The following is a 25,838-nucleotide window of genomic DNA, read 5'->3' on the forward strand; positions in this document are numbered from 1 at the left end:
CCATTTCCAACCCCTGGACCTGTGGCCTGGAGGACATTTGGTTACCAGGTACAAGAAGCCAGGTTCAGCTTTCTCACTACACACCCTTCTTCGTAGTGCCCTTCTCCCTGAGGTCTGGGTGGGGAACCCCCCATTTTTTGGGGTACAAATCTTAGATACCTCTAGAATCATAACGTGAATCTGAGCAGCCACCAGGAGCTCTCTGTGCTAAGAGATTCAGGGTTGCCTTGTGTTCAGGGAATGGGAATGAGCAGAATAGTCACCAATGCCCTTAAAAGGCTTGACAAGAAGTGGAAGAGCATCTGGTGGGAGGGTAGAAGCTAGGCGGATCCGTATTTGCCACTTTGTATTTTTCTTTGTTTTTGCCTAGACCAGGGACAGAAGCCCTGCAGCAGAAGCAGCATCCGAAATCCAAACATAGGGTCCAAAGCTGGAGCTATAGCTTAGCGGCTAAGGTGCTTGCCTGCGAAGCCTAAGGACCCAGGTTCGATTCTCCAGAACCCACGTTAAGCCAGATGCACAAGGTGGCGCATGTGTCTGGAATCTTTGGTGCGCCCTTTTTTTTTTCTTCTCTCTCTTCTCATATCTATCTATTCACTATGTAGTCTCAGGGTGGCCTCGAACTCATGGTGATCCTTCTACCTCTGCCTCCTGAGTGCTGGGATTAAAGGCGTGCGCCACCACGCCCGGTAATACTTTTTTTTAAATAGGGTCTCAATGAACTAGGCATTGGGATGAACACAAAAGTGGCATCCAGGCAAAACCAATCTCTCTCCTTTTTCTCGCCCAACGTGCTGGATGCTAGTCTAGAGTGTGGGTGGCAGCGGGTCTTGGGCCCATCCCCAGTCCCTGGCTCCAAGTGAAGAGCTCGAAACTCCCTCCAGGTCAAAACCCGACGAGTGCAGAAGAACCCAGACGACTTGCGGCCCTCTACCTCACGCGGTCAATGTCTAGTACAAGCCGTGGGACCAAGGCACATCAGCTCAGGACTGACAACCCCCAACCCCCATTCCGCCGAGACGCACAGGGATGCCACTGTCTTCCGGGGCTGCCCGGGGCAATGTGGGAGCAAACAATTCAGACCCCAGCCCCTGCCAGCGGGACCCGACAGCCTCACAGTCCCCCTCTCCCGTAACCCCGCTGCTCACCTCGCTATAGGCAGCAGCGACGGAGGAAAGCGCAATCTTCCCAAGCAGGACTCTGCAGCCTGCCGGGCTGTGTACACCGTCACCACGGCAACGGGCGGCGGGCCCAGGGATTCCGGAAGTACCGGAGGGTAAGTGGCGGAAATGGGAGTCTTGTAGTCCTCCGTGCGTGCACGGTACCGGTAAGGCCGATACAGGGGAAGGATCATCGAGATGACGGAGATGGGGTCCGTCCACGCGTTACGACGACAGCGTCTGTATGTGCAAAGTCAAAGGGCTCCGTCGCGGGGTCGGGAGGGTGGGAAACGAAGGCTGTGCACGACGAACCAGGAAGCGGGGGAGGGAGGGGCCACGAGGCTTCCGGCCCCGAGGAGTGTGCGGCTACGGGGGCCGCTCAGGCCAATCCGCGACCTATTTCGCGCTTCCCAGCGGCGGTCGGCGTGCAACCTCCACCGCCCACCTCCTCCTGCCCCGCCCGCATCGCCCCGCCCTTATTTAAATGTGAAGCCGGCCCCGGCCAGGCCTGCGCAGTTCCAGCGGCGGGCCGGGGAAGATGGTGGAGGACGGCGCTGAGGAGCTGGAGGATCTAGTGCATTTCTCCGTATCCGAGTTGCCTAGTCGCGGCTACGGCGTCATGGAGGAGATCCGGCGGCAGGGCAAACTGTGCGACGTGACGCTCAAGGTAAACCGTGCGTGTGGTCTGGGCGGCGGCTGGATGAGGCGAGAGAGGGTCCGAGCGGGAAGGAAAAAGGAAAAAAAAAAAAAAAAAAAGACAGACAGAAAGAAAAGAAATGAAAAGAAAAAAGAGGGGCGGGAGGGGACAGAAGAGAAGATCCAGTGGACTGAAAGGTGCAGAGAGAAGGTGGGGAGGAAACAGGATAGTAGGGAGAGAAGAGGTGCCAGGCCAAGTTGGGACAAGGGTTTTTCTTCTTCTTTCTTTCTTTTCTTTTCTTTTTTTTTTAAAAGGGGACAAGCCGATCAACCATTAGAAGGGGGAAGATTCAGAGCCCGGGACATTGAGGTGTCCGCCTCCTTTTCTGTCACACAGGGCAAGAGGGGAAAAATAAAATGTTCCTACAAGCCCCCGCTCCGTGGAGGAAGGGGGCGGTGGCTGGCTCCACATTCCGATGAACACCACGGAAGCATCTTGTCACATAGGCTTGTCTTTTGTGCCCTTTGAAGTCAGGCTGTGTGCTGTTGGAGAGGCTGGGGCTTGCTTCTCCTTGGGAGTCATTGCCTGGCCCCTGGCGCTTTTCAGGAGTCGGATCTGGGAATCTTTTGAAGTGTCACCCCCTCACCCCTGGTCCATCCAACCACCCACTCACTGGAAAGCACCCCACCACTACCAGCACCAAAAGGTCCCAGAGGCTGGGTTAATGGGCTTCATGGAGAGAGGGGTGGCCTCACCACCTGTTCCCTTGCCAGCATTCTGGTCTCGAGAATCAGCCACCCTCTTGGGCTTTGAATCGTTCGCTGCCATGCTGTGCTGCCCCTTGGTCAGGCTGCTGAACCATGTGGAGCCCTCCAGATGGGGAGACGGTGCTGCCAAGATGAGCTTTGGCATAAAAGGATCTCAGCATTGGTGGATGGCCCCCACCCCCTCCCTAGGTTTATAAAGAACGGCGAAGAAAGCTTTTAGCTTTTATTTTCTACACAGTTAAGGAAACGTTGCTATTTCCACTTGAGCTAGACTGCCAGAGGGTGTGAATAGGATGCTTAAGAATTTGGCTTTGGGGCTGGAGAGATGGCTTAATAATTAAGGCATTTGCCTGCAATGCCAAAGGACCCAGGTTCAATTCCCCTGGAACCACGCTAGCCAGATGCACAGGATGGCACATGCATCTGGAGTTTATTTGCAGTGGCCAGAGGCCCTGGTGTGCCCATGTTTTCTCTCTCTCCCTCTTTACCTCAAATAAATTAATAATAAAATAAAAAGATTTTGACTTTGGAGACAAAGAAACGGATTTAAAGCCTAATTATGGGGCTGGAGTGATAACTCAGTGGTCAAAAGGTGCTTGCTTAGAAAAAGCCTGATGGCCTGGGTTTGATTCTCCAGTACCTACATAAAGCCAGATGCACAAAGTGGACCATGTGTCTGGACTTCGTTTGCAGTGGCAAGAGGCCTTGGGCAAGTTTCCTAAACTCTCTAAGCCTCAGTTTTCCAGATGTGGAAGTAGGAATGGTTCCTACTAAGTGAGAGCTAAATGAGATGCATGGTATTCTTTACATGATAACTGCTGTAACTTGGTTTTAGAAAAAAAATCACTCTAGCTGGGCATGGTGGCACATGCCTTTAATCTCACCACTTGGGAGGCAGAGGTAGGAGCATCGCTGTGAGTTTGAGGCAACCCTGAGATTATATAGTGAATTCCAGGTTAACCTGGACTAGAATGAGGCCCTACTTCAACCCCCCCCTCCAAAAAAAATCATGCTAAACTCCTCTTGAGGGAGATAGTTTTCCATGAGAGGAGTAAAATGGCCAGAGAAGGGACAGAATCTTTTCAGGTAAGATAGGGAAACCAAGAGGATTAAGAGAAGTAAGGTAGACTTTAAAGGTTGCAGAAGATGGCAAGACCATAGAGATCTGTAAACAGAAGAATTATCTAACTGTGGCAGTAACATTTGCTGTGAGTAGAGCACCAATAAAGGAGAAGTTGAATTAAGATGTAAGCTGTAAAGGTGAGCCTGGGCAAGAAGCAAAATGGACATGAAAGAGTTAGGGTCACAGATATTTCTCCACTAAAGTAGTGCATTTGCCTGTGCATTTAGTGCAGATACAGAACATAGCAAACTTAGAGCAGAAAAATTGCTTGCATGATTTTTCCAATAAAATGCTTTCTTTTAAAATAATATTTTTATTGATAAGCAGAGAGGGGGGCTGGAGAGATAGCTTAGCAGCTAAGTGCTTGCCTGTGAAGCCTAAGGACCTGGGTTCGATGCACAAGGGGGCGCACGTGTCTGGAGTTCATTTGCAGCGGCTGGAGGCCCTGGCACGCCCATTTTCTCTCTCTCTCTCTCTGCCTCTTTCTCTCTTTGTGTCATTCTCAAATAAATAAAATAAACCAAAAAATTATTTAAAAAAAAAAAAGCAGACAGGGAGAGGGAGGGAATGGGCATGCCAGGACCTCTTGCTGCTGGAAATGAACTCTCCAGATGCATCTGCCATTTTGTGCATATGGCTTTATGTGTATACTGGGGAATAGAACCCAGGCCATTTGGCTTTGCAAGCAAGCATGCTATTTCTCCAGCTCTTTGTCAATTCTTAAAAGGAAATTTAAGTGTAAGAGAAAGCATTTTTAGGGCTGGAGAGATGGCTTAGCTGTTAAGGCAGTTGCCTGCAAAGCCAAAAGACCCAGGATTGATTCCTCAGGACACGTAAGCCAGATGTTTGCAGCGGCTGAAGGCCTTGGCCTGCCCATTCTCTATCTGCCTCTTTCTCTTTCTCTCAAATAAATAGCTAAAAATTAAAAAAATTAAATGTTTTTTTTTTAAACAATTAATGGAGTCACAGACAAGAGATCTCTCAGACAAAATTATCTTGAGCTGCCTTGAAGGATGGAAACTCCAGGTGGAGAATCACACAGCCTAGAGGGGTGCTTGTCTTTTATCAGGAAAAGTGCATCTGTTGATTGTCCAGGTTATAGGTGAAGGTTCAAACAGCAGTAGTTAAGTAAGGAGCTTAAAGTGAGTACATCTCAGGGAAGGCACCTCTCCCTACTTACTGTCGAGGTTGTAGACAAGAGGTAGGTAACTAATGAGGGAGCTTAAAGAGAGTACACTTAGGGCTGGCTTCTAAAAGCTAGTCATCAAAGGAGTGAATACTTAAAAGAGAGTATGGGCTTATCCTATCTAAAGATAAGACAGGCAGCAGTTAGAGTTAGGGTGGCTGGTCCTGTGTGCAGGGGAGGCAGAAGAATTATGGCCAACATGTCAGCTTTGTTAAACAAGACAGAACAGCAGAGAATATAGGAAGATAACACATATAAGATTAATGAAATGTGTCTCTTGCTGCGGATTGGCACTGTGCCAGCAAGGCAAATGTGGAGTGGGTTAAAAGTTTAACTTTGAATCCCAACCAAAAAAATTTAATCAAAGGGACAAGTATATCATTTCATCATAGTTCCTACCAAGAGTTTTAGTCCAAATTACTTTGTTAGTTGTTTTGTTTTTTTTTTTCTCAAGGTAAGGTGTCATTCTAGCCCAGGCTGACCTGGAATTCACTATGTAGTTAGTCTCAGGTTGGCCTCAAACTCATGGCGATCCTCCTACCTCTGCATCCCTAGTTCTGGGATTAAAGGCATGAGCCACCACACCCAGCCATGTTATTTTTTTTTAATTATTTATTTATTTAAGAGAGAGAGAGAATGAGAATGGGTATACCAGGGTATTCTGCTTCTGCAAATGAATTGCAGACATATGTCCCACTTTGTACACTGGCTTTATGTGGGTACTGGAGAATCAAATCCAGGCCGATAGGATTTGCAAGCAAGTGCTTTAACCATGGGCCATCTCTTCAGCCCATACTTTGTTATTTGTAAGGATCAAGTTTATTAGGACCAATATAAAGGCTTTTAAATAGTTGTTTATTTTATTTGAGAGAGAGAAAGAGGCAGAGACAGAGAGAGAGAGAGAGGGAGGGAGAGGGAGAGAATGGATGCACCAGGGCCTTCAGCTGCTGCAAATGAACTCCAAACGCTTGTGCCACCTTGTGCAACTGGCTTACGTGGGTCCTGGGGAATCGAACCTGGGTCCTTTGGCTTCGCAGACAAATTTAACTGCTAAGCCTTGGTTCGATTCCTCAGGACCCACATAAGCCAGATGGTGGCACAAGGTGGCGCATGCATCTGGCAGGTCCATTCTCTCTCTCTCTCTCTCTCTCTCTGCTTCTTTCCCTCTCTCAAATAAATAGATAATAATAATAAAAAGAATGAGAGAATGGACATGCCAGGACCTCTAGTCGCTTCAAACAAACTCCAGACACATGTGCCACCTTGTGCATCTGGCTTATATGGGTCCTGAGGAATCAAACTGGGTCCTTTGTCTTTGCAGGCAAGTGCCTTAACTGCTAAGCCATCTCTTAGAATTTCGTAGGGTTTCACTCTAGCCCAGAATGACCTGGAACTTTTTTTTTTTTTGTTTGTTTGTTTGAGAGCAACAGACAGAGAAAGAAGCAGAGAGGGAAGAGGGAGAGAATGGGCGTGCCAGGGTTTCCAGCCACTGCAAATGTATTCCAGATGCATGCTCCCTCTTGTGCATCTGGCTAACATGGGTCCTGGGGAATCGAGCCTTGAACCGGGGTCCTTAGCCTTCATAGGCAAGCGCATAACCGCTATGTCATCTCTTCAGCCCTGAAATTTACTATGTTGTTTCAGAATGTCCTCAAACTCAGGGCAATCCTCCTACCTCTGCCTCCCGAGTGCTGGGATTAAAGGTGTGCACCACCACACCCGGCATTCATCTCAGAATTTCTGATTCATAGGGTTGGAATAAGCCCAAATATATATTTCTGGCATGTTCCTTAAAGATCTACTCCCTATCTGGGACCACATTCTGAGAATCATGATTATAATAAAACCTATCCTTTTAGGATATGTTCAGTCTATAAATCTTCTGTCTTCCGTGGTGCCCTACTTACCCAAGTCTGGAATCACTAGTTCATCCTGTTCAGAGTCAAAACATTCCATCTCCTGCTAGGGCAGTGACCAAGCATTTGCTTGCCTAGTGGAGGAGACCAGTACTGCTTGTCTTGGGCCCCTTCTTGTGCCGCACCCTCAAAGGAAACTAATGCTTCCAGTGGTTGAATTTTGGAGGCAGTTTTACTCAGAATTCTCTAGCTAAGGCAGTTTCTAGATTGTCTTCTTTTCGTCTCTCACTGTTTTGTTGACTTTCCTAACTGTCTCTTTGCTGCTCTTTCCTTGGGAAATTTGCTGTTCTTGATTATTAGTCTGAGAGGCAGTGTGGCACAGACTCTACCTGGATTTAAACCCTGGCTCTGCCCCTTTTAGCTGTCACAACTTAAACAAGTTCCTTAAATGCTAGTGACTCAGTTTCTTCATCTGTAAGATGGGGATCAAAACCTATTGAATACTGAGGATCCTATTAGGTAATATACTTCAAACAGTCATCTAGTAAATGTTCAGTGAGTAGCAGATACTTATTTTTTATTATTTATGTGTGTTTTAAAATATATTTTATTTATTTATTTGCAAGGGGAGAGACTATGAGAATGTGAGTGCCAGAGCCTTTAGCCACTGCAAACAAGCTTCAGATGCATGGCTTTACATGAGTACTGGGGAATCGAATCTGGGTCCTTAGGCTTTGCAGGCAACTGTCTTAACCACTAAGCCATCTCTCCAACCATTATGTGTTTTTTTTTTAATTTTAATTTTTGTTTATTTATTTATTTAAGAGCAATAGACAGAGAGAGAAAGAGGCAGAGAAAGAGAGAGAATGGGTGCACCAGGGCTTCCAGCCACTGCAAATGAACTCCAGACATGTGTGCCCCCTTGTGTGTCTGGCTAACGTGGATTCTGGGGAATCGAGCCTTGAACCGGGGTCCTTAGGCTTCACAGGCAAGCGCTTAACTGCTACGCCACCTCTCCAGCCCCATTATGTGTTTTTTTGTTTGTTTGATTGTTTTTGTTTTTCGAGGTAGGGTCTTACTCTAGCCCAGGCTGACCTGGAATTCACTATGTAGTCTCAGGGTGGCCTCGAACTGATGGTGATTCTCCTACGTCTGCCTCTCAAGTTCTGGGATTAAAGGTATGTGCCACCACACCCCGCCCATTATGTATTTTTGAGATAGGGTCTTGCTATGAAGTCCAATTGGCTTCAGCTCTTCTATCCTCTTCCCTTCCCTTCATGCATCACTTTATATTTCAGGTTTTGTTTGTGTCATTGCTGGTAATCAAGCCCAGGGTCTTGTGCATGCTAGGCAAGAACTCTACCATTGGCCTACATCCCCAGCCCCTTGTCTCCACTTTGGAGTGCTGGGATTATTTGGTTCAGTAAATACATATTAATAATTTATAAGAGACAAAGTCTCAGTCTGGGGAGGTGGTTCATTGGATAAAGTGTTTGTCATTTAAGGCTGACTCCCTGCGTTCGATTCCCAGATCCCCACATAAAAATCTGGAAACCAAAACTGAGTGTGGTGGCACACACCTTTAATCCCAGAACTAGGGAGGGAGAAGTGGGAGGATTGCCATGAGTTCAAGGCCACCCTGAGACTCCATAGTGAATTCCAGGTCAGCCTGGGCTAGCGTGAGACCCTACCTTGAAAAACCAAAAACAGAAAAGAAAAAGAAAAAAGAAGAAGAAATCTGAAAGCAAAAGCAGACTTCTGTAATCCCAAGTAATTGTGGATAGAGATATTTGTCTCTGCGCTACAGGGACAGAATTTTGTGGAGGCTTGTGGCGAGCACAGCAAAGAATAACACTGCAAAGGATAGAGAAACTCTGCCTTAAAGGAGATGGAAGGGCAAGGAATGATACCCGGAAGTTGTCCTCTGACCCCTACCATGGCATGAGAGCACCTTCATTCATATATGAACACGCACAAATAAAAAAGTAAAATAAAATAAAAAGAGAGAGAGACATTTGGCTAGAGCAAGACCCTACCTTACAAAAAAAAAAAAAAGACAGACTGTCAATACATTGACCAGGCTGGCCCTGAACTGAGCTCAAGGGACCCTCCTGCCTTAGTTTCCCAGTAGCTGTGATTACAGGTACATGCCAATGAGCCTTAATAATAATTTTGTGATGTCTCCAGAGATACAGTGTGTGTGTGTGTGTGTGTGTGTGTGTGTGTGTGTGTGTGTGTGTATACACACACACAGTATAGATAATTCATATGTTCAATCTTTAGTTTTTTTTTTTCAAAACATTTTTTGTTTATTTTTATTTATTTATTTATTTGAGAGTGACAGACAGGGAGAGAAAGAGGCAGATAGAAAGAGAATTGGGCACATCAGGGCCTCCAGCCACTGCAAACGAACTCCAGATGCATGCACCACCTTGTGCAACTGGTTTACGTGGGTCCTGGGGAATCGAGCCTTGAACCAGGGTCTTTAGGCTTCACAGGCAAGCACTTAACTGCTAAGCCATCTCTCCAGCCCCTTGTTGTTGTTTTTTTTAATACTTTAAAAAAAAAATTTGTAAACAGAGAGAAGGTGAATGGACACACCAGGGCCTTCTGCCATTGCAAATGACCTCCAGATACTTGTACCACTTTGTGCATCTGGCTTGATATGGGTACTGGGAAGCTGAACTCAGGCCTGCAGTCTTTGCAAGCAAGTGCATGTAGCCACTTGGCCATCTCTTTAACCCTTTGAGTTCTTTTGTTTTTGTTTGTTTTCTTTTGTTTTTTCGAGGTAGAGTCTCAGTCTAGCCCAGGCTGACAGGCTGACCTGGAATTCACTCTGTAGTCTCAGGGTGGCCTTGAACTCATGGTGATCCTCCTACCTCTGCCTCCGGAAGGCTGGGAATAAAGGCATGCATTGCCATGCCTGACTTGTTTTTGAGACTGTGCATTCAGTAGCCCAAGCTTGCCTGAAACTTGGTCTGTAGCTGAGGATGACCTTGAATTCCTCTTAATCCTCTTGCTTCCATCTCCCAAGGGCTAGAATTCTAAGCATGTGCCACCTTGTCTGGAGTTTTGAATTTATTTTAGTGCTTGATGAATTTAAGATGATTTTATCTGAACAGAATGTTCTTTTACCTTAAAAGAGTTTGCAGTCCACTGTTCCAATTCAGTTGCTTGCAGTTAACAGATGTGGACCCTATTCAGCAAAGGAAGGGACTTGTTCAAGGTGACAGACTGAATTAGGCAAAAGTAGGATTAGAGCCAGGCAAGGTGGCATACACCTTTAATCCCCTCACTTGCAGTTTGGAAGGTTGGGGTCAGAGAATCACTGGGAGTTTGAGGCCAGCCTGGGCTCCAGAGTGAGTTGCAAGTGAGCCCAGGTTATAGTGAGACCCTGCCTCAAAAACAAAGCAAAAATGGGGTTACTCTCCTACTCTCTGTATTCAGGGCCAAGGCATTCTTCCATGGCTTCTGTTCCTGACTGGGTGTGCTGGTCTGATTCAGGTGTCGTCCCTCCCATAAACATAGGTGTCCTGAATGCTAGGTTTCCAGCTGATGGAGATTTGGAAATTAACACCTCCTGGAGGCAGTGTATTGTTGGAGGTGGGTTTATGGGTATTATGGCCATTTTTCCCATGCCAGTGTTTGGCACACTCTCCTGTTGCCATTGTCCATCTGATGTTGGCCAGGGGTTGATGTCCACCCTCTGCTCATGCCATTGTTTTCACCTGCCATTGTGGAGCCTCCCCCTCGAGCCTGTAAGCCAAAATAAACCTTTTTCCCACAAGCTGCTCTTGGTTGGGTGATTTCTACCAGCAATGTGACCTGACTGCAATACTGGGACTGAGTAGATGTCAGCTGCCACCATGTGACTTTGAGTTCATCTACCTCAATTCAGTCATACTCATCCTTCACCGTCATCTTTCCTATCTTCCCAAGATTTAGGGAGGATGGAAGTGAGCATTGACAGACATATTTCATCCTCAAAATTCAGCCAGGTATGATGGCGCATGCCTTTAATCCTAGCACTCAGGAGGCGGAGGCAGAGGTAGGAGGATTGCCATGAGTTTGAGGCCTGCCTGGGACTACACATGGAGTTCTAGGTCAGCCTGGGTTAGAGTGAGACCCCACTCAAAACAACCAACCAAACAAATCCTCAAAATTCACTACCAACACTTGAACCTATACTTAATTTTCTTTTTGGGAAAATTTAAAATTTAAATTCCTTGGGGAGGAGGCTTATAACACACCCTCCAAGTCTTAGGGAACATTGTGGAAAAAGGAGTGGAGAGAATATAAGAGCCATAGGGTGTGGAGGTATATTCCAAGGCATTGTCATCTTCCCCCCTCCACAGAGACTGGTGTGTTCATGACCTCACAGTGAATACTGATGTTTCCACTGAAGGGGCCTTTTATTGGAATGGGACAGAAAAGAGAGAGCGTAAGAGTATAACCCGATGGCAATATGACCAATATGTGATTTGTTCACATAGTAAAGTTCTCAGTAAAAATAAATAAATAGCTGGGTGTGGTGGCACATGTCTTTTTTTAATGATTTTTAAATATTTATTATTTATTTGACTGAGAGAGAGAGAGAGAGAATGGGTGCGCCAGGGCCTCCAGCCAGGAACTCCAGAAGCATGTGCCCCCTTGTGGCCCATGTCTTTAGTCCCAGCACTCAGGAGGCAGAGATAGGAGGATCGCTGTGTTTGAGGCCACCCTGAGACTGCATAGTGAATTCCAGGTCAACCCGGGCCAGAGTGAGACCCTACCTGGCAAAATCAAAAAAATAAAAAATAAAAAAGTAGAGCCAGGTCTTGCACTTAGCAGATGTGGACCCAGTTCATACACATACCAGACTGAGTGAACAGTCCTACTCTTGAGAGCTCTAGCCACCAGATTATTTTTCCCCCTTCAACTCATGTATAGATACATACATACATACACACACATACATGCAGAGTTGGGGGGGGGAGATGTTACCTGCAAATTCATTTTATTATTAAAAATATTTTATTTATTTGAGAGAGAGAATGAGTCAGAGAGAGAGAGCGCGCGAGCATGGGCACACCAGGGCCTCTAAGGCACACCTGAAAATGTATTATTTGCAGAACTGTGACCTTAGGGGAGAGAAGGGAGTGTGTGTGTTGTACCTATGCTTTTGTGTGCATTCTTTATTTCACAGACACTGAAAATGGCTCCTGAGGAATCTGTTGCCCTTAGTCTTCTTAGCATTTTCCCAAGGTCATGGCTGAAGTTTTGAACTAGGATCTGAGAAGTTAGCTCCCAGAACAAAATGTCTTTCTCATGCGTGAAAGGCACAGTGGAGCCACTAAGTCCAGGTACAGAATTTTCACTGAAACTGGCTTTAAGGGCTGCACGTGTGAGTCTGGAATCGTGCCAGTTTGTTGACACCGCTGGGAAGAGTAGGTGGAGGGGATGTTAGGAAATGAGGTACGGGCTTGTTGGTGCGTGCCAGTTTTGTTATGTATACAGTTGTGCATTACACAGGGCTATTTATAGAGCTAGACTAATCGTCTTAAATGAGTTTTCAGAAGTCCTCTATCAAAGCCATTTATTCTGTAGATTTTTTAAAAAGCCCTGAAGCTTAGAGCTATTAAGGGATTTGTCCAAGGAACAAAACTATGTTAGCTGAGATCCAACATAGCGTTTAGTATGGATAGAAGCACTGCTTTTATATTCTCTGTCAGATTGCTCACTGCCCTGCCTGTTACGAAGCAGAGCACAGGGCACAAGCCATCTTTAGGCTCTCCTCGGAGCAAGGTAGTGATGTGCATGTCTAGATGCGTCAGCACAGTTCTATTTCAGCAGAGACAGAAATGAAAACTTTTCTGCTGGTCTTCTAGAACTAAATTGTTTTGTGGGGAGTGGGGCCCAGTTTGAGACAGGGTTTGGCAGGCCGAAAATTCATACATAGCCCAAATGGCCTTCAACTTGGAGTGATCCATCTTCAGGCTCCTGAGTATTATGGATGTGGGCTGTCATGCTCAGCTTTAGACATACATTCTAGATACTTTGACTTCTTTTTATTTTTTTGAGGTATGGTCTCACTCTAGCTCAGGCTAACCTGGAATTCACTGTGTAGTCTCAGCTCAGGGTGGCTTTGAACTCACAGTGATCCTCCTACCTCTATCTCCCTGGCATACGCCACCAGTCCCAGCTGCATTTTTTTCTTTTGTTTCTTTCTTTCTTCTGAGGTTAGATCTCACACAAACCCAGGCCGACTTAGAACTCATTCTGTAGCCCAGGCTGGCCTTACAGCGATCCTCCTACCTCAGCCTCCCGAGTGCTGGGATTAAAGGCATGCGCCACCACGCCCAGGTTAGATGCTTTGCTTTTAAAATGACATTATACAGGAAAACTTACACTGAGAGCTCGGGCAGCACTCTTTCCGTTGGCTTTCTACTGACCTTTTCAGGAAGCTGTGCTCATCTTCAGCCTTGTCTCTGTAAAGAGCAGTTAGAACTGAGAAGAGGATGCTCCTTGAGGAGTAGAGCCGTTGTGATATCAATTTCATATTCATCAAAAATTCAGTTTTTAGCCAGTTGTGGTAGCACGCACCTTTAGTCCCAGCATTCAGGAGGCAGAGGTAGGAGGATCACCTTGAGTTCAAGGTCACCCTGAGATTACATAGTGAATTCCAGGTCAACCTAGACTAGAGTGAAGCCCTATCTTGAAAAACAAAAACAAACAAAAAAAGTCAGTAAAGGTACCTGCTTGCTAAAGCTGCCAACCAAGGTTCTATTCCCAGTACCTATGTAAAGCTAGATGCACAAAGTGACTCTTAAGTCTGGAGTTTGTTTGCAATGGTAAGAACTCCTGGCATGCCCACCCTCTTCTCTTTGTCAAATAAATAAAAAACTATATATTTAATTTTTAAAACTTTATTTATTACAGGCAGAGAGAAAGAGAGAATGGACACACTAGGGCCTCTGCCCACAGATAACATGTGCCACCTGGTACATCTGGCTTACATGGGACCTGGCGAATTGAACCTGGGTCCTTAGGCTTCACAGGCAAGTGCCTGAACCACTGAGCCATCTCTCCATCATATATATATGATTATATATAAATATCTATATATATTTAAGTCTTTTTTTTTTTTCTGAGGTAGCGTTTCACTCTAGCCCAGGCTGACCTGGAACTTAATTTGCAGTCCCAGGCTGGCCTCAAACTCACAGCAATCCTCCTACCTCTGCCTCCTAAGTGCTGGGATTAAAGGCATGCGCCACCATGCCCAGCAGTAAGAATAATTAATTTAGTTTTGGAATGGGGGAGATGGATTAATTAGTAAGTGCTTGCTGTACAGGCATGAGAACCTGAGTTCAGATTCCCAGCACTCAGGTAAAAATTGGGTACAGTAGAATGCACCTGTAATCCAAGCGGGGGCGGGGGAGCAGAGATGAGAAGGATCCTGGGGCTTCCTGGCTGGCTATTCTAAATAAAAATGTAAGCTCCAGGTTAAGTGAGAGATCTTGTCTGAAAAATAAGGTGGGGAGCGATTGAGGAAGGCACCTGATATTAGTCTTGGGCCTCTGAACACACATGCACACGTGGGAACCCACACTGCTACAAACATGCATTCACATACACATGTGAAGAATTCAGTTTGACAGGCATGGTGACTCACACCTGTATTCCCAATGTGAGGAAGGTTGAGGCTGGAGAACCACCACAAGTTTGAGGTCAGCCTGGGCTACCTAGTGAATTCTAAATCAGCCTGGGCTACAGAGTGGTCAAAACACAAATAGAGGAAGTGAGGGAGAGACAGCAAATAAAGGGAGAGACAAAAGAAGGAAGGAAAGAAAGTTTTTTGTTTGTTTATTTATTTCTTTATTTATTTTGATGTAAGGTCTCACTCTAGCCCAGGCTGACCTGCAATTCACTCTGCAGTCTCAGGGTGGCCTCAAACTCATGGTGATTCTCCCACCCCTGCCTCCTGAGTGCTGGGATTAAAGGCGTGCGCCACCACAACTGGCTCTCTTTTGAGACAGGGTTTCATGTAGTCCACACCAGCCTAGAACTCATGTAACCGAGGATCACCTTGAATTTGTGGATCTTCCTGCCTGTTTCCCATGTGCTGGAACTGTAAGGTGTGTTCCATCCCACCGTGTTTTTGCAGTGCTGTGGATTAAAACCAAGGTCTTGCACATGCTCAACAACTGAATTATATCCTCCATCCTAGATCCCTTTTTTTTTTGTTTTGTTGTTGGTGGTTGATTTTTGGTGTGTGTGTGTGTGTGTGTGTGTGTGTGTGTGTGTGTGTAGGTATGTATGGTGTGCATGTATGTATATGTCCTGTTTGTATGTATGCTAGGGTACACATGGGGTGTGCATGAGGAGGCCAGAAATGTTTATCGGGTGTGTTCTATTATTCTCCATCTTATTTATTTATTTTTAAATTATTTTTATTTATTTATTTGAAAGTGACAGAGAAAGAGGCAGATAGAGACAGAGAAAGAATGGGCGCGCCAGGGCCTCCAGCCACTACAGACAAACTCCAGATGCGTGCGCCCCCTTGTGCATCTGGCTAACGTCTTTAGCTTCTCTGGTTTGAGAATCACCTAGGAGACATATCTCTGGGTGTGCCTGTGAAGGTTTACCTGATGATAGACGACCCACCCTGAACATGGGCCACAGATGAATAAAAAGGAGAAGATGAGCTGAGCATCAGCATTCATCTCTCTCTGCTCCCTGACTGTGGACAGAATGTGACCAGGTGCCAGGTGTTCCCACCACCATGACTTCACCACAGTGGACTTGTGAGCTCTACACTGTGAGCCAAAATAAGTCCTTCCCTTATATCACTTCTGTCAGGGCTTTTTTTTTTTTTTTTTTTCTGAAGTAGGGTCTTGCTGTAACCCAGGCTGACCTGGAGTTCACTCTGTAGTCTCAGGGTAGCTTTGAACTCAGGGTGATCCTCCTACCTCTGCCTCCCGAGTGCTGGGATTAAAGGCGTGCGCCACCATGCCTGGCTTTGCCAGATATTTTGTCATAGCAGTGTGAAAAATAACTGACAGAGTACTGTCTCAGCTATCAAGAACCAGATTTGAGTCAAATTGTAAACCCAGCTCTTTGGAGGCAGTGGCACTAGGGTCACACGTTCATGGTCATCCTTGGCTTCATAGCCAATTTGAGGCCACCCTAGGCTGCATGAGACCCTGTCTCAAAAAGCAAACAAGAAAGCTGGGCATGGTGGTGGTGCATGCCTTTAATCCCAGCAATCGGGAGGCAGAGGAAGACGGATTGCTGTGAGTTCATGGCCCCACTGAGACTACATAGGTTAGCCTGAGCTGGAGTGAGACCCTACCTCAAAAAATTTAAAAACAAGGGCTAGAGAGATGGCTTAGCGGTTAAGCGCTTGCCTGTGAAGCCTAAGGACCCCGGTTCGAGGCTCGGTTCCCCAGGTCCCACGTTAGCCAGATGCACAAGGGGGCGCACGTGTCTGGAGTTCGTTTGCAGAGGCTGGAAGCCCTGGCGCGCCCATTCTCTCTCTCTCCCTCTATCTGTCTTTCTCTCTGTGTCTGTTGCTCTCAAATAAAAAATAAAAAACAAAAAATTTAAAAACAACAACAACAAAAAAGCAAACAAGAGGAGCTGGGGGTTAAAGGTGCTTGCTTGTAAAACTTGGTGGCCTGGATTTAATTCCCCAGTACCCATGTAAAGTCAGACACACAAAGCAGTGCATGCATCACAAAGTTTGCAATAGCAGGAGGCTCAGGTTCGCCTATACTTTGTTACTCTTTCTCTTTTTGTCTTTCCTCCCTCCCCTGCCCCACCTCAAATAAATAAAAGCATTTTTTAGGCCAGGTCTGGCAGCATGCACTTTTAATCCCAGCACTCAGGAGGCAGAGTATCACTGTGAGTTCGAGGTCAGCCTGGGCTAGAATGAAATCCTACCTCAAAACAAACAAACCAAAAAAATTTTTTTACTCCAGGTTTTAAAATTTTTTTATTTGTTGAGAGAAGAGGTGCACCAGAGCCTCTAGCCACTGCAAACAAACTCCAGATGCCTGTGCCATCATGTGCATCTGGCTTACATGGGATCTGGAGAATTGAACCTGGGTTCTTAGGTTTCACAGGCAAGCACTTTAACCACTAAACCATCCCTCCAGCCTTTCCCCGCCCTGATTTTTTTTAAAAGAGCCAAATTACTGGGCATGGTGGCACACACCTTTAATCCCATCACTCAGGAGGCAAAGGTAGTAGGATCGCTGTGAGTTCCAGGCCAGCCTAGGACTATAGTAAGACCCTACCTTGAAAACAAACAAAACAGAGCCAGGTTATATTAGCTCAGCCCTACAGTTGTCCTGAATTCAGAGGTAACTTGAGATGAGTTGACTGGCTAAGAGACTTAAATGATGCTGTGAGCTTCTTTGTCTTGGCTGGTTTAAAAAAAAATCTCAGCATCATGTGACTTTGGCAGAGTTATGCTGATGCTATCAAAACATGCTGTGTTAGCATGTCTTCCAAATCAGGGTACATTGGCATAATCTTCAAATGACAAAATTATCTTCCAAAGTTCTATTTCTACCCTTCCTTTTGTTCTCAAATGGTAGACATTCATTTCCATTTGTGCTGTGTATCTCGGTACTCATTAAATGTAGAACGAATCCCCTTGTCCCACCCACCCTTGCTCCTTGTTCTTGCTCTTGTAAATTATCTCTTGTTTCCCTTGTGTAGGGACAGCAGATCATCCATCCAGTCCTGTGTAGTTAAACTCAGGCACTGATTTTGCCTTATGTTCATTCATCAACCCCTCCTCCTACACTTCGGTGTTTAGAGACAGGTTCTTGCTACATAGCCCATGCCAGCTTTGAACTCACCATCTGAGAGCTGGAATTACAGGCATGCACCACCACACCCAGCGTCACCATCATCTTTTACGTGCATTTGGTGGCACTTTTCACAGTAGCCGTTCTGTAATTATTTGTAGTTTTGAAACACCATGATAGCAATGCCTTTGAGAATGTGTGTGCACTACTGGGGCAGCAGGCCGTAAATAAACAGCCTGATAGAAAGTGTCCTGTGGTGATGAGCAGAATAAGAGGCCCGAGAACGCTGTGTTTATCAGAGGGAGCAGAGCAGCCTCTCTGAGCTGAGATCTGAATGCAGGCAGTGCAGGATCCAAAGTAGAGGGAAGATGCACAGGGGCCCAAGGCAGGAGCATACTTGCTTTGTGAAAACTACAGGAACTTGGCATGGTAAGAATAGTGACCAAAAAGAAAAATGGAGGGACATGAAGTCAGCCAAGGAGCCCTCTTCCCCCACCCAGCCTGGCTCCTTACATACTTGGTGAGTGGGTGGAGGTATAGCTCAGAGGTGCGCATGTGTTTGGTATGCCCCGTTCCCAGGGTCAATCCCCAGCACCGAAACATACACCATTAGAATAATGAGTGAAGCCAAATCAAGAGTCAGGGCAGACTACACGAGTGTACCTACAGCATAGCATATTCTGCAGTTGATGAAGAGAACACGATTTCACTTGTTCTTTTTCCTCAAGAGATATGGTGCTAATAGCCAGAGCAAGAGAGAAGAATTCTGCCTTGCTCTTGAAGTAAATCCTCTTCTTGGGCTCACAGTGAAAAGCAGTGGTTAGGAACTTGTCAGGGCAGCAGGCGGTAGAACATAACTGCTCAGCAGTCACTGGTTTCACAAGGTGCTCCTGCCTGGGCTGTGGAGCTGGCTCTGGGGGTGGACCTTTTAGTGGTGGTGGTGGTTTTGTTTTAGTTTTTCTTTCTCTTTCTCTCTCTCGGTTTTTCAAGGTACGGTGTCACTCGAGCCCAGGCTGACCTGGAATTCACTTAGGTGGTCTCCGGCTGGTCTTGAATTCACAGCAGTTCTCCTATCTCTGCCTCCCAAGTTCTTGGATTAAAACCATGTGCCTCCATGCCTGACAGACCTGAGTTTGGATCCCCAGCACCCATTTAAGAGCCAGCTATGGTGGTGCACCCCTGCAATCAGCACTGGGGAGGCAGGTCAAAGGCTCCCTATGGCTTGCTGGCTGACTAGTCTAGCTGAATTAGTGAGTGATAGGTTCACTGATAGGCTCTGTCTTTAAAAAATAAGGTGGAATCCTAGCACTTGGGAGGCAGAGGTAGGAGGATCACCATAAGCTCAAGGCCACCCTGAGACTACATAGTGAATTCCAGGTCAGCCTGGGCCACAGTGAGACCCTACCTTGAAAAAACCAAAACAAACAAACAGACAAAAAGATTGAAAGCTACTGAGGAAAACCCCTAGTGTCATTGATCTTTGGCATGCATGTGCTCATATATGCACACACTTATGTGCTACGTATACATGCATGTAAAAGAACAAAAACAAAAAGAGTTCCTCCATCTCATGTTGAGTAAGACTTGCCCCCTCCCATGTCTGTGCCCTAGCCCTTTAAGTCATCCAGCTGTCCAGGGCCGTAGGGATGTAGGAGGAGCAGGTGGTGGCTCATCGGGAGGATTTGTGGGGCTGCTGGTTGAGACAGCTCCGGTCATTGTAAGCTGCTCATCGAAATCCCTCCCTGCCCTGCTGACTCAGATACGAGAAAGCCGCTTAAGGATCTCTTACTGACAGGGACAGGCAGCCCCAGTGGACTTGGCTAGTACTGCCAGCTGTGGTTTTGATTCTCTGGGGCCTCTAGACACCCCCTTCTTGCTCTTCTCCCCCAATTGCCCATAGCCTTCTTCATCCCATGGCCATCTCTCTCTCTTTCTCTCTCTCTCTCTCTCTCTCTCTTTTTTTTTTTTTTTTTGTTTTTTGAAGTAGAGTCTCACTCTAGCTCAGGCTGACCTGAAATTCACTATGTAATCTCAGAGTGGCCTTGAACTCATGACGATCCTCCTACCTCTGCCTCTCAAGTGCTGAGATTAAACGTGTGTGCCACCATGCCCGGCTCCATGGCCATCTCTTTATGCCCCGTGTTCTTCCTTTTCTGGACCTTTGCTATGGTGCTCCTTTCACTTGGAAGATCTGCACACTTCTGCTGGACAGAGACATCTCCATGCTTCAGGGCTTCTTATTTTCTCAAGGGAGGAGGAAAAACCAAACACTCGCTCCTCTCTTCTCCCATAGCACTGTGTTTGTTCTTCGACTTTCAAGTAGCCCAGGCTTTGTCTCCAAGAATGGGGCTGGAGAGATGGCTTAGCAGTTAAGCGCTTGCCTGTGAAGCCTATGGACCCCAGTTCAAGGCTCGTTTCCCCAGGACCAATGTAAGCCAGATGTACAAAGTGATGCACGTGTCTGGAGTTCACTTACAGTGGCTGGTGGCCCTGGCATGCCCATTCTCTCTATATATGTATCTGCCTCTTTCTCTCTCTGTCACTCTCAAATAAATAAATAAATAAAAATAAACAAGAAAGATTAAAAAAAAAAAAAAAAGAATGGCCTTGAACCTCCTGATCCGCTGCTCCTACCTCTCAAGTACTGCCGTCACAGGTGTGGACTACCACACCCGTCCTAGGGCACTTTGCACTTATGCCTGGTTCACACATCCCTCTCCCTGCCAACCCATGTGTTTTTGTTTGCAAAGACCCATTGTTATCTTTTGCGCTGTCCTACTATAGTGGGGGTTGTGCAAAGTTGAGTCTCAGTGAAGACAGTCTCTGCATCTTTCCTTTCAGGTAGAGTTAATCACTCTTTCCAGTATACCTTAATCCCTCCTGTCTCAGAGTGCTGTCATTGGGCCAGTAGCATCCCTACTGGTTAGGAGGCTGCTTGAAATGCAGATTGTTCCGCCCCACCTCAGTCCTGCTGAACTAGATCTGGTGCTTCTTATTGTGCAAGGGAGGGCCAGAGGCGCATTGCCTCAGCACTGCTCCTGCTGCCCTAACCATACTGATCCCAGGGCGGACGTGCTCCATCTCCTTCCTCTAGCCAGTGCGCTTCTGGGTCGTGGGCCTCTGTCATCTCTTGCAGGTGTTCAGCCCGTGTAAAGTCTCTGCTGTACTTTCTAAGCTACCCTAAAGAGCTAAGACATTGTGTTTGAGATGCTCCTTCTGTCACCATAGGTGATGATTTGAATTAGGTGTTCTCCAGAAACGTGTGCTTTGAATGTTCTGTTCCCAGTTGGTGGTATCTTGGGAGGTGGAGCCTTGCTGGAGGTTTGTAGCTGGTGGTGGACCTTGACGTCTATCAGCCGTAGCTTGTTAGTTCAGCTCACTCTCTGCTGTTGTCACTCTCCTGGTATTGGCAAAGAGGTGAGGTGATTTCCGGCCTCTTCTCGCACCATGTTTTCTCCTGCCATCATGAAGCTTCCCTTCAAGACTGAAGCCAAAATAAAGCATTTTATTTATTTATTTGATAGAGAGAGAGAGAGGTAGAAAGAGAGACAAAATGGGTGCACCAGGGCCTATAGCCACTGCAAACAAACTCCAGATGCATGTGCCACATTGTGCATCCAGCCACATGGATACTGGGGAATTGAACTTGGGTCCTTTGACTTTGCCAGCAAGTGCCTTAACCATTAAGCCATCTCTCCAGCCTGTGTAATCCAAAATAAATCCTTTTCTTGTATGGGCTGTTTTTGCTCGGTGGTTTTGCCCAGCAGTGAGAAGGGAGTTACAGTAAGTGCATAGTGTGGAAATACACCGACTTGTGTGTGGTGCTTTGCTAGGTGCTTGACGCACCAGCCCGCTGTGTGGACAGGGTAAGTACCCACCTGTTGTGGAGGAGATGCCCATCAAAGAGTTCTGTTTTTATTTACTTATTTATTTATTTATTTATTTGGTGAAATCTCACTCTAACTCAGGCTGACCTGGAACTCACTCTGTAGTTCCAGGCTGCCCTCAAAGTCACAGTGACCCTCCTGCCTCTGCCTCCCAAGTGCTATGATTAAAGGTGTGCACCACCATGCCTGGCTCACCAGTCAATTGTGAAGCAAGGCAGAGTGTAATAAATTCTGTGATTGTACAGCTATCACCAGCTTGGGAACAGTGTATTTATAGTACAGAGGATTTGTGACTGGTTCATGGAGAAGAATGGTATTTTATTGGTACCTTGCAGAATTAATACCTTAGATGTAATGGGAAAAGGCATCCTAGGCTAGAGGAGAGGCCGTTCAAAGGCAAGTCATGAAAGTAATATAAGGCTGTATCTAAAGTTAATCTGGGTGAGCAGGGAGGAATGTGAGGTTGCAGAGGTGAGTCTGTCAGCTTGAATTCTCAGGGTGAGGACTCGGGCTTGGTAGGAACCATCTTAGCACAGCCAGTGGCTCCTGGGGATCCTCCCCTTCCATATTGCTTTCCTTCCCATTCTATCCTGTTGGCTGTGGGTGGTGGGAGGCAGGGAACAGCTGTAGAAGGGGTGAAATAGCCCTGAATATCTTAGCCAGCTCTCTTTAAATTTTTTTTAGTTTATTCGTGTGTGTGTGTGTGTGTGTGTGTGTGTGTGTGTATGCACCAGGCTCTCCTGTCTGCAAACAACTACCAATTCTGCACCACTTTTTATGTCTGGTTTTATGTGAGTACTGGGAAATTGAACCCCTAGCCAGTTCTTTATGTGGGAGTGTAACCCCAGGTCTTTTTTCTTATGTCAGCTGGTCAGCCACTTCCTCTCTCACCCTCTTCCTGTGTGATTACCCAGGAGGGCCCCCTAAAGAAGAGAAACCAAAGCTTCACACATAGAGGGTTCAGACAGTGTGTTTTAAAATGCCGTCAACACCTCAGACTGAACCTAGAGTATTTAGTCTACATGATATCAGTTTTTCAGACTGTGAGGACGAAACATTTCTGCTTGAGGTAAGGTAGATAATGTTCCTCTGCCTATGTTCTGGGCTGGTGAACAGGCAGGCCATCTGCATTTAAGGGGAAAGGATGCCTCCACACACACTTCCTTATCATTTTCCTACATGCTACTTTGTTAGAAACCACTTTTTCTTTTCTTTTCTTTTCTTTTCTTTTCTTTTCTTTTCTTTTCTTTTCTTTTCTCTTCTTTTCTCTTCTTTTCTCTTCTTTTCTTTTCTTTAGTAAAAGGCGAAAGATTTATTTGGTCTGAAGAGAAACCAGAGTATACCACTTTCTTTAGGGCTGGAATGCACTGTTAGCTTGCAAGGTAGCCCTTATCTTTTTTCTTGAGCCACTGGAGAGTGACACTCCCTGTATTTTGCCACCTACAACTCCCTCTTTGACAAACTCCACCAGTCCTGAGCCAGAAGGCCAGCAGTTTAAAAGAAAGCGGGGTGGGGGTGGGGGTTGGAGAGATGGCTTAGCAGTTAAGTGCTTGTCTGTGAAGCCTAAGCACCCCGGTTCAAGGCTTGATTTCCCAGGACCCATGTTAGCCAGATGCACAAGGGGGCGCACATGTCTGGAGTTCATTTGCAGTGGCTGGAGGCCCTGGCGCACCCATTCTTTTTTTCTCTCTGCCTCTTTCTCTCTCTCTCTGTCACTGTCAAAATAAATAAAAATAATTTTTTTTAAAAAAAATGTAAAATTCATCAGAAATTCTGTTACTTTTCTAGATCTCAGATACAGGGCCTTTTTACGAAAGAAGGTTTAGGATTCATTAAGTATACTTGTGCATAAAGCACAGTGTTAAGGGCTAAATACAACCTTCCCTTTTCTGGGAAGAATTTTGAGCCTGGGACCTGGAGAGATAGCAGTTAAGGTGCTTGCCTGCAAAGCCAAAGGACCTAGGTTCAATTCCCCAGAACCCATGTAAGCCAGGTGCACTAGTTGGCACATGCATCTAGAGTTTGTTTGCAGTGGCTGGAGGTCCTGGTGTGCCCATTCTCTCTTTCCCAAATAAATTAAAAAATAAAAATATTAAAAAATTTTTGAGCCGGGCGTGGTGGCGCACGCCTTTAATCCCAGCACTCGGGAGGAAGAAGTAGGAGGATTGCCGTAAATTCGAGGCCACCCTGAGACTCCATAGTGACTTCCAGGTCAGCCTGGGCTAGAGTGAGACCCCACCTTGAAAAAAAAAATTTTTTTTTCTTTTTTTTTTTTGAGCCTGGTTGTAGGGACGTTCATTAGGAAGAATACAGTGTGTGCTATGGTGAAGGCATGTGCCAGGTGCCTTAAGAAGAGGAGAGCCAACTGCCTAGAAATCAGAAGAGCTCTCAGAGGAGGCAGCATTTCAATCTTGGAGGCTGAGGATTAATTGACAAGGCAGCAAATAGGAAATAAGGGGGGACAGGTACATTTCAAGAAATTGCCAGCAGCTTAAAAGAGAGATATGGGGGGGGGTAGATAGAACTGGGTAAAGTAGATTAGGGCAAGTTAGGGTTTGGTCAGACTTAAGAAGGAGGGAGCCCAAAATAACAGGAACTCACATGATCAGACTGAATTATATGTTGAGTTTATTCATTCAGAAACTTCATTCAACAAATGCCGAGTGTTAATTGCCAGGCGGTTGGAGGAAGCATAAAACATGCAAAGATTGCCCCCGCTGGAGGAGCTGCTGTTCTGTGATAGGTAATCAGTTATGTCCGGCCACACCCTGCTAATTCTGTTAGGACTACCAGTGACCTCCCTCATACAGAGCTTTCCCACGACCATGTTCTCTTTTTAGTTTTTGTTTTTCTGGTGTAAGTGTCCAAGAAGACAATTGCTGTGTTATATGGTAGCATTTTTAGAAGAAATTGCCCAGCTATTTTCCAAAGTGGCTGTACCCACATTTCACATTGGCATATGAATGTGATACCAATTTTTTTGTGTCAACTTAAGATTTATTTATTTATTTACTTATTTTGAGGTAAGGTCTCACTCTGCAGCCTAGGCTGGTCTTGAACTCATGGCATTCCTCTTGCTGCAGCCTCCCATGTGCTAAGATTAAAGCTTTGTGCCACCTAACCCTACTCAACTTCTATTTTATGTGTCAATAGACAGGGGTACCCACTTGTTTGGCTAAACACCAGCCTATACATTGCTGTGAAACTACTTTGTTTTAGATATAATTTATATTTTTTTTGTTTGTTTTTTCGAGGTAGGGTCTTGCTCTAGGACAGGCTGACCTGGAATTTACTTTGTAGTCTCAGGCTGGCCTCGAACTCACAGTGATCCTCCTACCTTGCTTGGCCTCCTACGTGCTAAGATCAAAGATGCTCTACCATCATACCAAGCTAAATTTTTAAAAATATTTTTATTTATTTATTTATTTGAGAGAAAGACACAGAGTATAAATGCACTAGGTGCCTCCTGCTGCAGCAAATGAACTCTGGGCACATGTGTTACTTTGTGCATCTGGCTTCATATGGGTACTGGGGAATCAAACCTGGGCTGTGAGGCTTTTGCAAACACTGAGCCACTTCTCCAGCCCCAGTTTAAAGTTCTAAAAGCAAAACTTGACATCTCCTAAAACAGCTGTCTGTCTCAAGGTTGTAGAGGGCTGAGACTAACGCAGTTGCAGAGTACTTGTATGCAAGTCAGGAGTTCAGCTCTCAGTGCCACGCAGGAAAAGACGTGGCAGGGGGGTAAAAATTTGACTTGGAGGGCATAGCTGAGTTGTAGGAAGGCTTGATTAGTATGTGTGAGGCCCTGGTTTCAATCTTCACCACCCAAACAGAAAATTACAAAAGATTTTCCTACTAGCTTTCCTGCCATACATATTTCCCACCCAAGACTGTGACATCAAAACACACACAGTCTGGAATAACTTGGAGCTGAGTGTTGTGGCACAAGTGTGTAATCCTAGCACTTGCAGGATTGCAGTGAGCTCAAGGTTGGCCTCAGCTGCTAAATAAGTTCAAGACCAATCAGGCCTACATACACAAACACAGATACAGGGCTGAGTATGTAGCTCAGTTGATAGAATTCTTTCCTAGCATATACGGAGAAAAAAAAAAAAAAGTAGTGGTACATACCTATAATCCAAACACTGGAGGTGGAGGCAGAAGAATCAAAAGTCAAGGCCAGTCTGGGCTACATAAACCCATCTCTTCCCCCCCCCCGCCCCCCAAAAAGAAAAGAAATAGGGAAACAGCAAGGCATTCGCCTCTGGTAGAAATGCCTCTATTTCCGCCCAGATTATTTGCTGGTACACAGGTGTAAGCATTTTTATCTAGGACATATCATCTCAATGCTGAGCTCCAAAGACTGCAGATAATTTATGTTGGTTTAGCCAAGAGTCTGTGAACACCGCTAGAAAATTAATGAGAC

At 45.9% G+C, this 25,838-nt stretch overlaps 2 protein-coding genes across 10 annotated transcripts in view; one reads left to right on the plus strand and one right to left on the minus strand.

Moving 5' to 3' along the window:
• The window catches only part of Kif9 (kinesin family member 9), an 82,151-nt gene extending 80,564 nt beyond the window's left edge, over positions 1-1,587 (minus strand). For 3 of the 7 annotated variants that reach the window (XM_045136389.1, XM_045136387.1, XM_045136385.1), the window contains exon 1: positions 1,149-1,286. Coding sequence is in view for 2 of the 7 variants with exons in the window: in XM_045136384.1 (XP_044992319.1) it covers positions 1,149-1,354 (206 nt within the window). In the remaining 5 variants the exon portion in view is untranslated. Of the gene's footprint in view, positions 1-1,148 lie in introns of all 7 variants that reach the window. The other 4 variants (XM_045136384.1, XM_045136383.1, XM_045136386.1 and 1 more) reach the window with 3 other exon arrangements.
• Positions 1,588-1,632: 45 nt separating this feature from the next.
• The window catches only part of Klhl18 (kelch like family member 18), a 65,773-nt gene continuing 41,567 nt past the window's right edge, over positions 1,633-25,838 (plus strand). Inside the window, exon 1 of one of the 3 annotated variants that reach the window (XM_045136391.1) lies at positions 1,633-1,827. In XM_045136391.1, the coding sequence (XP_044992326.1) occupies positions 1,699-1,827 (129 nt within the window). In that variant the 5' untranslated portion in view covers positions 1,633-1,698. The remainder of the gene's footprint in view (positions 1,828-25,838) is intronic. The other 2 variants (XM_004662035.3, XM_045136392.1) reach the window with 2 other exon arrangements.

Source organism: Jaculus jaculus, chromosome 17, assembly GCF_020740685.1.
Source record: "Jaculus jaculus isolate mJacJac1 chromosome 17, mJacJac1.mat.Y.cur, whole genome shotgun sequence".
In the NCBI taxonomy this organism is placed as follows: Eukaryota; Metazoa; Chordata; class Mammalia; order Rodentia; family Dipodidae; genus Jaculus; species Jaculus jaculus.